At 39.4% G+C, this 15,780-nt stretch overlaps 1 protein-coding gene across 2 annotated transcripts in view; it reads left to right on the top strand.

The window, feature by feature from the left end:
* The window catches only part of PIGG (phosphatidylinositol glycan anchor biosynthesis class G), an 82,262-nt gene that overhangs the window by 43,092 nt on the left and 23,390 nt on the right, over positions 1 to 15,780 (top strand). The window contains exons 11-13 of one of the 2 annotated variants that reach the window (XM_057426504.1): positions 989 to 1,298; positions 9,167 to 9,330; positions 9,651 to 9,850. In XM_057426504.1, coding sequence (XP_057282487.1) covers positions 989 to 1,298; positions 9,167 to 9,330; positions 9,651 to 9,693 — 517 coding nt within the window. In that variant the 3' untranslated portion in view covers positions 9,694 to 9,850. Of the gene's footprint in view, positions 1 to 988; positions 1,299 to 9,166; positions 9,331 to 9,650; positions 9,851 to 15,780 lie in introns of those variants that run through there. The other variant, XM_057426503.1, reaches the window with a different exon arrangement.

Raw genomic sequence — 15,780 nt, forward strand, 5'->3', positions numbered from 1 at the left:
TTTTTTTCCAGTAAACATAAGAATATCAGTGCATTCTGGCAGATATCTGCATTTACTTTCTTTGTTCCTTTGGCCTTGTATTACTGGAATAGCAGGTCACAGCTTTTAAGTTTACTGGTCCTTGTCTTTGTCAGCTGTTTTGGACGAGATGCTGTGTTTTTTTCAGAAGCCAGCTTTCACTGGAAATGAAGAGGCCAATGAATTTATAGGTGCAGTGAACATAGCAGTAGATTCTAATTACATTTACAACTTAAAGCGTTCAAATTTTTTGCAATGGGATTGCTTAGGGATTTGAAAAATGTGTACAGTTACAAGGAAAAAATGTGCTGGTATAAGCCAGTAAGTCTCACTTCATACAGCTGCACAGATATAGAGAAGATGTCTGAAGTATGCAGAAATTTCAGAGTGAAAAAAAGGATCTTCAAATACAATCACTGTCTTTTCGGTTGGCTAAAAAGAAGTATATGTTTGTGTGAATGTTCGGTGGAAGATTACTGAGCAGCTTAAAAGGAATAGTAATTTTTAAGTAACTTTAATTCCTGAAATGAAGATTCCATATCACTCTAAGGAGTATTTTTGGGGAAATTCATTATGCCATATAAATGGCATATTTATATGACCATATTTATAGATTGAGACCTTAAATAGTAATAACATATTTTTGTTATATTAATTGACATGTCACACTAATATGATATTTTATTTTATAGGTTAATTTTTTTCTCACAAGCTGCTTTCTTTGCTAAAGTTGATTTGGATGTCTTGCAGTTTAATTATAAGCTATTTTTAGAGTTTTGTATTTGAGAAAGCTGTCTCATGAAATTGCCAGTTACTAGCTTTAGAATTTAACCTGTTTGGCAGAACTGCATTGGTCTGCACCTCTCTTGAAAGACTTTCTGACCTCTGAAATAGACATTAGTAAGTAGCTAATATTTCTGTTTTATTTATTTATTAATTATTATTACTTTTTTTTCCCCCTCCTGTTTAGGGGTATTACTGAAGCTCGTTTTGTTTATGTCTTTGTTCTTGGCATAGTCTTCAGTGGTACCAAAGACTTGCTGAAGTCACAGGTTATTTCTTCAGACTCTGGTGTGAAGAGTACAGGATTATGGGAAGTATATAGTGGATTGGTTCTACTAGCAGCCCTTCTATTTAGACCTCACAATTTACCAGTCTTGGTGTTTTGTCTGTTGATTCAGACAATGATGACAAAATATATCTGGAGACCTTTGAAATTTGATGCAGCACAGATTACTGTCATGCACTACTGGTTTGGCCAAGCTTTCTTCTATTTTCAGGTAAGCTGAATACTCTTTGTTACAGGGGTGGGAGGGAGACCAGTTTTTGAAAGAAACAGTGTTCATTGTGAGTAAAATGCCAGCTAAATCTCAAAAAAAAAAAAAAAACAACAAATTTACTGAGTTCTCAGAAGGGTTTAGTTTCTAACTGTATTATTAATGTTTGGTTTTCAGAATAGGGGAAAGATAACTTATCCTCAGTACAGGTTTCCAAAAGTGTTAAAAACATCAGATACCTATACCAGGGGTAATTTTGGTCTGTTAGTGGGCCTTCTTAGTACTGTTCTGGTAACAATAAATATAAGAATTTCAGCTGAGTTGATTAATACCAGTAAAGGGCAGATGTCTTTTGTCCCTGATTCTTGAGGCTTATGAAACCTTTGGTACCATCACAATACATCTGCATACAGTTTACGACTGAAGGGAAGTTCTGTGACAAGGTAAAGTCTCTTACGAGAATCAGAACTAATTGCCATTCTTATTGTATCAAATGGTATCTTCATTCCTGAGGAGGCTTACTAATTTCAATAACATTGTCTCTGCATTGCAAATAAGGTTGCAATTCCACAGACTTTCCTTAGTATTGAAGCTGGAGAGGTTCTCTCCACTTCTAATAGCACTGAAAACTTCTTGTAGCAGACTGTCTTAGGAGGGCATTTGTTAAACTGGGAATTGGGTTGTTTAAGGTTTAGGAGGAGAGGCTTTCTGATTCGTTGCAAAATGTCAAGGTGAGACCTGTGTTGGCTTTACTTTTAAGGCATGGCAGAGGATGTTAAAGGTGTAGTCAAGCTTAGGGTACTTCCCTACTCTGTTTCTGATCCTGTTAGCACTTTTCCAAGGACCAAGGATTGGCTTGACTTTCCTGAGTACATGTGAGGACAGGGAATTGCTGGTGGAGGTTAAGATCATCATGATTCATCCCTTCCTACCCAGTTTTCCTGCTCAGAGGACATAACACTTCCTGGTTCAGTAGCTTTTGCATGGCTTGAATGTTACTGTTTAGGCAGTCAGCTCTGATTATGGCATTCTGAGAGCAGGCCTTAGTGGGGCTGTCAAGAGGCTGAAGGCAGGGCCTCTCAGTAGTAAGGTACAAAGCAAAGTAGCTGCCACAAGTTTCATGGTGGGTAGGCTAGCAATAAAATCTAGGCTGTGAAAAAGGGACTAATAAAGAATGGCTTGAATGTTTTCATAAAGCACCCATTTTCAGTGATGATGAATTCTTGGTACAGTTATCTGCGAATTTCAAAGAACAACCAGATTACAGAAAAATTGAGGCTGGAAGGTGCCTCTGGACAGCATTTGGTCCAGCCTCCATCTAACAGGTCAGCCACGTCAGGTGTCCAGTCCTACAAGGACAAAGACTGTGCAACCTCTCCAGACAGTTGGTAGCAGTGCTCGAGCACCCTAGCCAGTAAAAAAAACCTTTTCCTGGTGTTTAAACAGAGCTGCTTGTACTTCAGTTTGTGTGCATTGCTTTTTATGCTTTCACTAGTCCCTACTGAGTGACTTAGAAGGTTGGAGTCTGACTACGTTTTCTTTACTTCCCCTCAGCAGGTATTTAGACACATTATTATGATCACTGCTGAGCCTTCTCCTCTTGAGGGTAAACAGACCAGCTTGTTCAGATCGATGACATATGCTTTGTTCCCATCATGATCTCTGTGGTGCTTCTGTAGACTTTCTGTGCTCCATCCATGTCTGTTCTGTGCGGAGGAGCCCAGAACTGGACCCAGCGGCCCAGATGTGATCTCACTGTTGCTTAGTAGAGGGAATGAAGCATCTCCCTCAGTCGACTCATGCAGTCCCAGATACTGTGTCTTTGCACAAAGGGCACATGTATAGACAGCATGGTGTCCACCAAGACCCCATGTGCATCTCTACCAAGCTGCTTTCCATATGCCCAGCCCCTAGCCTGACCCAAAGCATGGATTTCTTTTCATCCCCGAGTGCCAGATTTGACATCTTGTTTGAAATTCATGAGTTTCTTGTCAGCCCTCTCTCTAGCTTCTCTGAATGGTATCAGACCCCCCGGTGTATCCAGTATACCGCTCCTCCCAGTTCTGTACAGTGTGCATACTTGCTGGGGGGGGAGCACTCTGCCCCATCATCCAGGTCATCAATAAAGATGCTAAAGAGTATCAGCCCTAGTGTCAAGGCCTGTGGTCATTTGCTAGTGGCTGGCCTTCAGGTGGACTTCGTCCTGCTGATCAAAACCCCATGAGCCTGGCATTTGAGCAGGTTTCAATCCACCTCACTGTCCACTTTCCTAACCTGGACTGCATTAGTTTGCCAGGGAGGGCGTTACGGGAGAGGTGTTAAAGCCTCCTTGTAAGGTGAAAGTGCTCAACTTCAGTATTGACCTCTGTTAAGCCTGCCTTGGTGCCAGCTAGTCATTTTTTTACTACTTCTGAAGTGAGTGATACCTGTGCTAGAGTGCTAGGGAAAAGATGTGAAGGAAGCACAACTGTATTATAAGGCATGATGTGCACTGCTAGCATAGATGTAAATGTCTTCCCTGACTTTCCTTCCTCAAGTTTAATGGTTGAGCAGAGTGGTAGAGCTACCACTATTAAACTGGCTGGGTTCACAGTGTTGCTAGGTTTTTAATCACCAGACAGGCATAAAGATCTAATGTGGCATACAAAAATGGTAGCAGGTCTATGATTGAAGTACAGAAATGGAAAAAGCACTGAAATTTGTTGTTGATATACATGAGACTGAATACTAAATTTAAACTGTGCTAGCTAAATGAGCCAGGAAAAGAGAAATATAAACTAAATCTAAAACCTTTTCATCTGGAAATATGAGAGATTTAGAGAGCTACTTTTTGCACATGTCCTGATGCGATTATGAGAAGAATGAGACTTCTTGCCTGCGTTGCTGAGCCTTTATTAAATCTTGGTTGGCAAGAGGGTATGTAATGACAAAACAGTCACTCTGTCTTGCTAAGTGTTGAATGTGATGGCCTTTTGAATATGATAGTGAGTAAAAATAGCCTTGCTCAGGATAGCATATTTAATGAATGAGGCAGTGTTCTGCCAAAAAATATTGTAGTGTCCTTAAAGACTTTATGGAAGTACAGCTGTGAAAATCCTGTGTACAGAGTAAGCAAGGTTCATAGGAAGAAATACTATTTTTCATTAATCAGTTGGTATAGCTGATGAAAGTGTGTGTGGGGGGGAATCAAGTGCCTGGGTGTGGAATCTAATATTTTGATCTTAAGTAGAAGTAGAAAGAAAACCAAAGTAAGCATGGGTTGAAATCAAGTGCCTTGAGCTTACACTTAGTTTTGCATTCCATGCTTCATCTCTGCTAGGACCCTGAGAACATCTCCTGTCTAGGAGCTTAGTTTAGTGGATTTCAAGGTGATCTCCTTCACTGAGAGGAGCTGTTGGGGGAAAAGCTAGAAGGAAAGGCCTGGCCCTGCTGTTCTGTAAGACCTGCTTTTAATGTGATGCTTTACTGGCTGAGCTGTGTCACAGATGTGTAAGCAGGTATGTTTGTGCCTATCTCTTACTCTCTTAATCCTGATCTGGACTTGGACATGGTGTCTGGCCTTTCTGGCTTAATGTGAGACCTGCTGTGTCACTACAAACCTTGCTGTGTAACCCTTGGACTGAGTCTGGCCCTGATCACTGTCTCTGGATCCAAGTGTGACCTGGGCATGTTGCTTAGCATTCCCAGTCCTCCTGACTTACTGCTCTCACTTGCTTTGTTTTCACGCTCATTTCCCATCTTAACCTTCCCATGCAGAACCAGCTTGCCCTTGCTGCTTTCTGACAATGTGAACTTAAAAGGCAAATCTATTAACCAGTTTTTTAACTTGGGAATACTAGACATAAATTTGTTTTTCCAGCCCTTCAGCAAGACTTGTGAATATTAAGCAGTGGAAAAGGTTACTCACACTGATTGTGCAGTCTTCACACTTGGAGGTTTTCAGAGCTTGAGTAGCTAAAGTCATGTATTACTTATGTGGAGCTGGATACAATCACTTCTTTTTTTTAGGCTTGTTTTAGTAGTTAGGATCTTTGCTTTATTTATTGTTTTATCTAATTCAATGAAGAGAAGCAAAGTTAAAAATATTTGACTATTGTCAAAAAGCTGTGAAATTAATACATTTAGTCAGAATGCCACTTATATGTCAGGATGTTATTGCAAGCTTTGAGAACCTCTTGATGAATGTTTAACAACATTGAATGATGGATTGCTTTATCCTAAGCTCTGTGTTGTCCACGTCTCATAACTCATCAGTCACTTCCCAGAAGTATATTATATCTTTAGCATTGCTATGTGCCCTTCAAATACAACAAGAATAAAAATAAATATCTTGGTTGTTTCTCTCAACTACAGCAGATCCTAAAAAAAATTGTTGATGTAAATATGTCTTAAAATACTTTTGTTACTATGTGAAAGCTCACAAATGAACAAAAATTCCATGTATTTATTTGTCTTGCAGGGTTTTGTTTCCATCCTTAGAGCAGTATATCTGCAGAAGCGGAGAAAAAAAATACAGTCTCAAAATGTTTAAGACTTGCTTATACTCTGTTAATTTTAATTATTGGAGAAGAACAGAATAGGTTTCTACATTTTCAGAAAAATTTGTATCCAATTCATCTTGCCTTTATGTAAAGAGAGAGACTGAGTGACGTTTTGAAGTGGTTGATAGCTTTCTCTTGTTATGATTTCAAAGCGCTGTAGGACAATTTAGATGGTAGAGGACCTCAGCAGGACCACAGTTCAATCCGTTCTCGGGGGTCGTACCAGGTTGCTCAGGGTCTTGAAACCTCCAACAGTAGAGACAGCAGAATTGTCTCAGTTTTATTTTTTTCAAATTATTCCACTTTTTTTTTTCTCCTTAAATTATTTGTTTCACATGACTAAATTCCTCATTCTGTGCTTGTTCATAGGGTTCCAGTTATTAGAAAGACAAAAAATTATGTGTGAAAGTGCGATAACAGTCTGCTATGCTAAATCAATTGTTAAGCCAGAAGTATGTCATTTCTGTCTTGCAGCTCTGCACCTCTCAGTTCAGTGACAGTCATTGAGACACTGCTCATTTTCAGTGAGTGATGTGATATCTGCAGCATTTTAAGAAAAATCATTGCAGCTTTGAAGAGGGTTTTAGATTGTTTCATTACTGTCTATGGAGGGATTTTCCTTTGTTACTGTTGCAAATACGCTGGACAATTTCTTTAGCCAGTGTTCCTGTATTTGTGCTTCATTGATCTAGGTGATGATGGATTATCATGGAAAGCTTCTATGCAATAGTGCATTGTCTCCTGTCACTTCCTGCCCTTACCACAATAAGCTATTAGACCATTCAAATACTTGAGTGATAATTTAAAATAAAAGCAGACACTCTGAATTGACATTTATGTATTGTGTGGAGTATTAGAAGTTACAAGCTACTAAAATTCAGATCAAATGTATGAAGTGGTCTTGGCAAAACATATCTAACATGAAGAAAAAATGCTGCTGACTGCTCAGCAGGGCTTTTTCAATAGTGGCTTTGGAGCCGGGTGAGAGTGAAGTGTTTGGACACTTAACATACAGTGTGGTCAGATTTCTAAGTGTGTGGATTCAGGTGTGCACATCTTTGTTTCTCTTTGTTCTACAGCTATAGCACATTAAAAAAAGTCAAATGTAGGTGGAGTGAGCCCTGTGTGAAAGGAAGTTGAGAAGGTGGAAAGCACTGTTCCTTCCTCTGGTTCCTTCCTCTGTCCTCAGTACCTTCCAGAGGAGAGTACATCTTTTTGCTCTTTTGTGCAGGACCAGTGACATGCACTCCCAGTTGCTGTATTTATTCTTGCTTCTTCTCACATGCAGTGGGATGGGGAGCTGCTCCAAGGTGCCATGGATCAACCATGTACATGTCCAGGAAGAGCAAACAGTGTGAAAAGACCTTTCAGCTCTTCATAAGATGAGCGGGATTGCCTGGTCTCTCAGCTTTCCTGCTCTGCATGCATTATACAGAGAAGAAGGAGAGAAGAGAAAATAAGTAGATGTGGTGGGGAAAGACCTGTTACTTTGGACAAGGACTGGGGGAAAAGAGAGCAGGTTCTCTCCCTACCTGTCCCTGGCAAACTTACTTGTTGAGGAGGAGCACCCTGCCCTCCTCTCAGACGGTTGCTCTTGACCTTTCTGCTCTTGCCTTGTCCTCGTCTATACACCTTCAACCTGAGGAGGAGCTTTGCTTTACAGCTTTCTTTTCCAATCTCAACTTACAGTACTAGGGCATAGATCAGCTTTTACTTCAGTGGCTCATCATAGTTATTTGCTCTGCTCCTGTCATTGCTGAACATTACACTAAATGCATAACAATAATGTGTTACACTGGTGCAGTGTAACAGTCACTACAGTGGTCCATGGTGAAGGTCAAAATGAGGAAGACTGACATTCATAAGTCAAGATCTTTCTGCTGTATGGTGTGTTGGTAAAATCCATAGCCTACTGCCTTCTTACAGCTTCAGTTTCCTCTTACATTCTGGGGCGACCTTCATGGTAGGATTCACAGGGAAAGTGCTGGTGATGAGCTCTGAATTGTTCTGTTGTCATAGATGGTCTTTTTCTTCTTAGTTATGAGGGCTATTTCAGAAACAGTTTTTCCTGTCCCTCATGGCTATTTACTTATGTAGTTGAAAAAGCTATCTGGTCTTCGTGCTTCCTGGTGTGCTCTGGGTTTTGTGGGCAGCCCAGACATGTATTTGATCAGAAGACTTCCTTGCTGGGATATCTTGGTGGCTCAAGACTGCTCACTAAGGTGAGAGGAGATCAGGTTGGAGGGAAAGGGGGAGCTGCCATTCCTTATATGCTTTGTTGAGACTGGATTTAGGGTCTTGGTGGTTACAGCACTTAGTTTTGTGTTGGTCTGGAATTCTGTAGGGGGAAAAGGAGAGTTTGATGACTGTTAGAATACCAGTGCTGTAGAAACTGATGAGCTTCTCCAGATATGGCAAGAATATATGAGAGCTTTCACACTAGTCTGAGGAAACCTATCTTTGACCTGCTAAGAAATATTCTGCCTTAATCACAGGATGTGTTTTCTGCTTTAGGTGTTTGAGTAAAGTTAAATACTTAGGCATTTTCAATAGAAAATACTTCCCTCAATTTTTTATTATCCTTTGTTACTTTGTGGTCTTAGTCACTGGAAAAAGAAAACTAGGTAAAGCATACAAGTCTTGGACAGCTCTTAATACTTTCATTACTGTATGTTCCTTCTGTTTTTCTCTTTCTACATTTTAAATTTCCTTTATTGATGATTCAGTCTATCTAGGCTGACTTTTGGTCTGTTTCAATGCAAATGTGGTATAGAATCTTGGAAAGCAGAAACCTCTCTGAATTTGTAAGCCTTAATCTGGTTACATGCAGCAGCTTGTGTCATGGGGCAGGTGGGCAGTGTAGTGTTCCTCTACCGGTCTAAATTGGAGCCCTTCTGTCTCTAACAGCAGGAAATATTAATCTCCTGGTATAATTTTGGGCAACAAGCCTAAAATCTTGGGTTTGAAACATGCATGATAAAAAATGCATTTTTAATTTCATTACTGTGACTGAAATCAGCAGGAGTAGCTGCTTGCTTTAAACTCTTTTCTTGGATGTAATTTATTAAACAATAGCCATGTTAATTTGCATAAAAAATAAGACAAATAAAGGATCATGCTGTTTATGCCCTTATTGGTCTGTAAATCTTCAATAAAAGCTCTTGTTTGGTAAGCTGCTTTATTGAAATTCTGATGTAAAGAATATGGTTGTATTGTAAAGTGGCTTAAAGAGTAAGTGTTCAACTGGTACAATAATTAATATTATTATAATGTATTCTAAATGTTTCTTCAGAGGTATTTGAAGCCTTACTTTTTTATTCCTGTTTTCAGGGAAATTCAAATGGCATTGCTACTGTGGATGTTTCAGCAGGTTTTGTGGGACTAGAAAGTTACGTGGAAATACCAGCAATCTTCCTTACAGCATTTGCAACATATGCAGGACCTTTGCTTTGGGCCATTCATCTGCTGTGCTACTTGAGTTCTGAAGTTAGCAGGTAATCATGTTTTGTATTAAAGTAATACTTCTCTCTATGTACTGCACATACAAATGCATCCATATAGTGTACTCCTTGTCAAACAAATAGTGTTAGTCACATAATTTTCTTCCTTGGAAGCTAGTTTTCTGGTAAGAAAATGCATGTGTTTTGTGGTTTTTGTTTTTTTGTATGAGTTTGTATCACCTTGCTCTTCCTTTTTCTCTGCAGAAGTTCTGCACTGGGGTTATAAGTGTGTGTTTTACTAACTTTGTTTCCTAAGGAGTTCTCAGTTTGCTGTGCTGAGTTACTTACAATTTTACTATGTTTTGTTGTAACAGCATGTGCTGCCTAAAAACGTTCTTCTTGGAACCTACTAAGTAGGAGAATTGAGAAGGACTTTTTAAAGTAATAGAACACAATTCAAACTTAACTAATGGGCTGTTCTTTGAATGTCTGTCCTTGTTTGGCATAGTGACATACGTTTTATAGATAAACCAGATTTATTGTATGTTACTGGTTATTGCAGTCATTTGTAGCTAAAATATTCATACTTTTTGGTATCTTGTGTGGTGGATTGGTTAATGGAAAATTAATAAGTGCATTTGAAATTTTAATTGGAATATACTCATGTAACTTAGAGTGTGCATGTAAAATCTAGTTGGACTCTCTGATATTGCATTTAACTCATCTTCCAGGACATTCAAAGTGAGATGCAGTATGTTATAATAGAGGAATTGTAAATTCCTTACTGTATGATAGCAATGCAAAAAGTTTATGTATTTTAACAGACATAACATTTGACAGTGACTAAGTTCTTACCATCCCAGAGTCTTTTCTGTGTTATCTGTGGAATATAAATGTACTTTTTCTTTTTCTTTCTTTTTTTTTTTTTTTTTTAATGGGGGACAGCCTCTGACTTAGCTTTATCTTCAGAGTGTCATCCAGTCTCATCCTGTTAGTGCTTTTTGTTTTCTGTTTTCTCTTCTCTGTTTGCTTTTTTTGTTCTGGGCTATACCTACACTGTGAACTTCTGTTGGCATGTGTGTGTCCATCAAAAATGTAAAGGCGAATTGACCCCCAGCTGACCAAGCTGGATAGACTAGTGGAGGTTTTTGAGCCAGGAAGGACATATTATAATAGGCTGTATTTCTGCATAGTCATTGTGTCCATTGCTCCATATTAGCAGGCACCTTTTAGCAGGTAGAGTTACTGTTTACCTTAATTCACCAATTTGCCTGTCTGCCATATTGCTCTGTAAAGATGTCCGTCTCTCTCTACTTTATCATAGTGGAGTTATGCAGCCCAGTGGTGAGTCATTGTATTGCTCTAGTAATGCATTCCGTAATGTAGATTAAGACAAACTGTAGAATATTAGCTCTTAGTCTGAGGCCACCTACCTTGAAGTCATCTTTGCTCTTATATAGATTGGTACTGTCTAAGTGCTGGTCTTTATCTATAATGCCTTTGAAACCCATCACTTTCTCTGTTCATTCTGATTTTTTTTTGCTTCAGAGGAATACATGTGAAATACACTAAATATTGATGTCTGGATTTGTATAACCACAGAAACCCCTTCCTTGAATTTTCCTGTCGGGTGACTTGACACCAAACTCAGTATTAAATCCCTGTTTCTAGTGCTCCTAAGTTTACATTTAGTTACTGCTTTGCTCCATCAATGCATCTTCCCAGTATCAAAGCTCTTCAGGTTTTCTCCATTCTTTCAACTCTCTTTGAAGAGAACTATCATGTATCTCGTATAAAGCCCCATGTCTTGTCTTCTAGTAAATATGTGACCCATGACCCAGGGTATTACTTACATTCTAGTAATCTACTGTTTTCTCCAACTCCTTTATACCTCTGTCATGCTTTGTTTAAAATAGTGCTAGACAGTTTCACTGGTCACATCCATGTTCCCATGTTGTCTATTTTTTTTTTTTAGCAGTCCCGCTTACTATTCTTTGTTATTACACTGAAGATGCTTTGGAACTGGAATTTTTTACTTGTGCTTAGAGGGCTCTGAGGACAGAGGAGTAAACTGCCTCAGTGCCAATTTCTGGGAAGGGAGAAGGAAAGAATAAGACCACCCATAATATTTTTAAGAGCTGAAGTTTTAATGTTGTTTAAACCTTAGGCTGCAGACTGTGATGAACACTAACATAAAATGAAGAGAAAATGGTACCATACAGCATGCTTTTTCAGTGCTCTACTAACAAAATAATAAAGAACTTTAACAAAATCTGTAAGGGTCTGTACTTGTTTAGCATTGTTTCAAATAATGTGCCTCTGTAGTCATGTTGGTTGTTGTTCTGATGTTTTCTTGATTGGATTTTTGCAGACTAAAAGCTCAGCTAGTAGTGTTGCCAGGTACAGTGCTCATTTAAACTGCTCTCAGGTGGGTAGCTGTGACCTGTAATACCCGCATCACTTATGTAAGTAGATTCCACCAAGCAGCTCTTGTCTGTAGCCTTTTTAAAGTTCATTTGGGACAACTGGTAAGGTTGTTTCCTCTATTGAACAGTACATAACTCTGGACTGGAATATCTGTAGCTGCTGGAACTTCTTTAAATTGGTATGTGATGGTGCTCAGAACTTGGTCTGTACACTTTTTATTTTACTCTTCTGTTTCATTGTTGCTGCCCAAATTACTTTGTTATTCCTTGAAGGCAAAGCTGAAACTGCAGAAGGCAGAGGTTCAGCTGCTTCATGTGTTTTCTTAAACGTATAGGAGAGTGAAATTTTAAAGTTGTGGAAGCTTTTGAATATTCTTCATAAAGGATTCTTATTCAGTGATTTATAAACAATATGCCTTGGTCAGTGAAATTCAACCCCCTTTTTAATATGGTCCTGAATGCAAGATGAAGGTCCTTTCCAGTCTTCCTCCAGGTAGGAAGGTCTAATCCAGATGCCAGCTCCAACAAAGAATATGCTGAGTGGATCTCATTAGATAACCACAGGATGTCATTAGGATTCCTGTGCCATCCTGGTACAGTCTTAGCAGAATGGGTGTGCCCAGAACTGCTCGGAAGTGTCATTCTTGACAAAGTCCTTGGCATCCTGCAGCCTGTTTTAGTACTGTTGCATCTGAGGAAGTTGACCTGGACAGGGAAGCCTGACTTCACTGCTAACTGCCTTTGTTTATTCCAGACATTTAGCAGAGCTTGTGTAATTTACAGCTGCATCAGTTGGGTTGGCTTACCAGGGCTTCTTGCTGGAGATTTTAGAAGCTAAGTTCTATTGGGACATATCTTCCTAGGGGCAAATATATGTGCGTATCCTTCCTTCTCTCTGCACTTTGCATTTTTGGAATCACAGAATAATTGAGTCTGGAGTCCATCCCTCCTGTCCAAAGGAGGGTCAACCAGAACAGGTTCATCAGGGCCATGTTTAGTTGGTTTTTGAGTATCTCCAAGGATGGACACTCCAGGGTCAACTTGGGCAACCTGTTCCAGTGTATGACAACCCCCTCAGCAAAACAGCTGTTTTCTGATGTTTAAGGGGAATTTATTACATTTCAGTTTGTGTCCATTGCCTTTCATTCTTTCACTGGGCAACACTGAGAAGAGTCTGAGTACATCGTCTTATTTCTGCCCATTAAATGTTTATGAACACCAGTGAGATCCCTGATGGGCCTTCTGTTCTCAAGGCTAAACAATCCCTGCTTTCTCAGCCTCTTATTTTATTCAGATGCTCCAGTCTCTTCCTCATCTTTGTGGCCTTTCAGTGAACTTGCTCATACACCCGTGTCTGTCTTGTACTGAGGAGCCCAGAACTGGATCCACAACCCCAGATGTGATCTCACCACTGCTCAGCAGTCAGGAAAAATCACCTTCCTCAATCTGTTTGTTCTTCTTTTCCAACAACAGCTGGGTTGGTTCAGGGGAACATTGCTTGCTCATGATCAACTTACTATCCACCAGGAACAACCTATGTCCTTCTCTGCCAAGCTGTTTTTCAGAGAGCCCTGAGTCTGTCCTGCTTAATGGAATTTTTCTTCCCCAGGCACAGGATTTGGCATCTCCCTTTGCTAAACTTACTGAGTTTCTTGTCAAATGATTTCTGCAGCCTCTTGGGGTGCCTCTGAGTGGCAGCAGACCCATCTACTCTATCAACCACTCCTCCCAGTTCTGCATAGTGTGCATACTTGCTGGGGTGGCACTCTGCCCCATTGTCCAGGTCTTTAATAAAGATGCTAAAGAGTATCAGCCTCAGTGTCAAGCCCTGCGGTTGTTTGCTAGTGACTGGCTTTCAGATGTACTTTGTCCTGCTGATCACAGCCCTGTGAGCCTGGCATTTGAGCAGGTTTCAATCCACCTCACTGTCACTTTCCCAGCCTTAACTGCATTAGTTTGCCTGGGAGGTTCTTATGGAAGAAGGTGTTAAAAGCCTGCTTGTGAGGTTAAAGTACATTAAATGCATGCAGCCAATGTACCTTTGGCCAATATAGTAAAATGGAGTAGAAGATAACTCGGTTTTGAAATAATGCATTTGCTGTGGAAATGTAGCTGTAACTCCTTAAACAATTTGCTTCCATCTGATCAAACATGTGGAACTATGAAATATTCTTCTCATATGGAAAAGTAAATATGTTTCTAAAATAATTAAGTGGCTTGTGATAGACAGTAACATGGGTATTACTGCCACTTTTAGTCCTTCAGGCTCTCCTGAGAAACTTGGCAGCTTAAATGTGATGGGATTTGCACAGACAGAAATAGAAAGAACAACTCTCTGGCTTCAGTCTCCATGGAAACTGTGCAATAACTCTTGAAACTATTTTTGAGACAGAGAGTACTGATTAAACGGATGTCTGAACTTAACCAAGTATTCTGTGTGTGACTTGCATAAATTCCAGAGAGCACCTGATTCATGTGAAGAGTAGTTTTTACAGTGGCTACTGTGTTGCTCTGATCTGAAGTAGAATTTTGGATTTTGGGATCCTTATGTTTAGGAAAAGGGCCATGTTTTTGGATAATCTGACCTATATTAGTGATTTCACTGTGCAGTACACTCCAGATGGATTCAGTTTTCAAGCTCCCACCCAAAATTGTCATGTGGGTGCCAGTGTTGTGTAATTACCACTCTTTTAGCTAGGCATTGTGCTAGTTCTCAGATTTCTAGCACATTGAAATCTGTGTTTTAATTGGTTTAATGAGTCAAGTGTCAGGATGAACTGGTGGACATCCCTATAGCATTAGAAGGCTGCATGCTTATTAGATTTTCTTCATTAGCTATCAATAGTTTTAACAGTGCTTTGATGTTAGCAAATGGCTTTCAGGTATTGAAAACAGGAGTTATGCCCAACAGAAGGATGTTAATAGTTGACAGACTTGTTATGTTGTGACTTTGTTAATTTAGAATGCTGGCACAGCAAGCTTAAGTTTTGCTGTGAATTCTTTTATAATGCTGATCTAAACAGAATTAGGAAGGCAGCTAGCTAAGGGAATTTCAGCAATCAACATCAGCTTTTGCCATCTTCAACCTAATGTGTTTGATTCATAGGGTCCCCCATTCACAGTCGATGTTTATACATTAATTCCTTTATCTTTCTGCCATAGCCTGTCTGAAAATACTGAACCCTTTGGTATTTTACCAAGTAGTTTTTAATTCTGGTTTCACCCATTCTCTCTTAATTAATTTGGTTAATTAAAGCTGCAAAAATGTTTGCAGCTATGAATATACTACTGCTTTCTCTAGAATGGTAATATCTCTTACCTATTGTGTTCGCTAGTAGTCCCTTTCTGTAAATAAATAAACAAAATTAAAAAGGGTATAAAAGAAGGTACCTACCTTTTGTTGATGTGCATGAAAATCTGGAAGTGATTTGATAAAACTGGAATGGAGTTTTATTTTGACAAGCTTGAAGAGTATTTTACTCAGGTATTTCTTGATATGCTGTCATTGCAGTGATGGCTGGAGATTTCTCTTATATGTTGTTAGTGCTCTCTCTTTATTCATTCCTTTGTCATGCAGGTGAGACACTGACTTTTCCTATGTGGTCTCTTTTAGGCAGCCATGGCTCCTACTACTGAAGAGTATTTTCTTAATGAAAAGTGATCCAGCTAAGTAGGATTGCCTGAGTTGCCTCTACGCTATAAACAAATGACAGATTGCTTCAAAGCCATTTGCAAAATAAATGTCATCCTCTTGCTCCCTGAACCAGCTATGCAGCTGTGTTTTAGGAGCTGAAACACTTTCTATGTAAATGTTAGGGAAAGTTCTGTGCACAAAATTTATAAATGCACAGATTTGGCCTGGGTTAGGTTATTTTTGCTTTGTGTAGATAGAAGTAAGCATCTGAACAGATTTGGAACTTCGAAAGTTATGATCTAATTTTTTGGTAGAATTGGCATATCCAGTTCCAATGAGGCTTATTTTCTCATAATGACTGATGACCCTAATTGAGAATCTGTGGTCCAGTGTGCTTGCTACTACCCAAATGCATTGTAGAGTTGGCCACACAGCTTTTAAATG

The sequence above is a fragment of the Pezoporus wallicus genome, unplaced genomic scaffold (assembly GCF_028554395.1).
Source record: "Pezoporus wallicus isolate ANWC-B61680 ecotype Strahan unplaced genomic scaffold, APGP_CSIRO_Pwel_v1 contig_5116, whole genome shotgun sequence".
Classification (NCBI taxonomy): Eukaryota; Metazoa; Chordata; class Aves; order Psittaciformes; family Psittacidae; genus Pezoporus; species Pezoporus wallicus.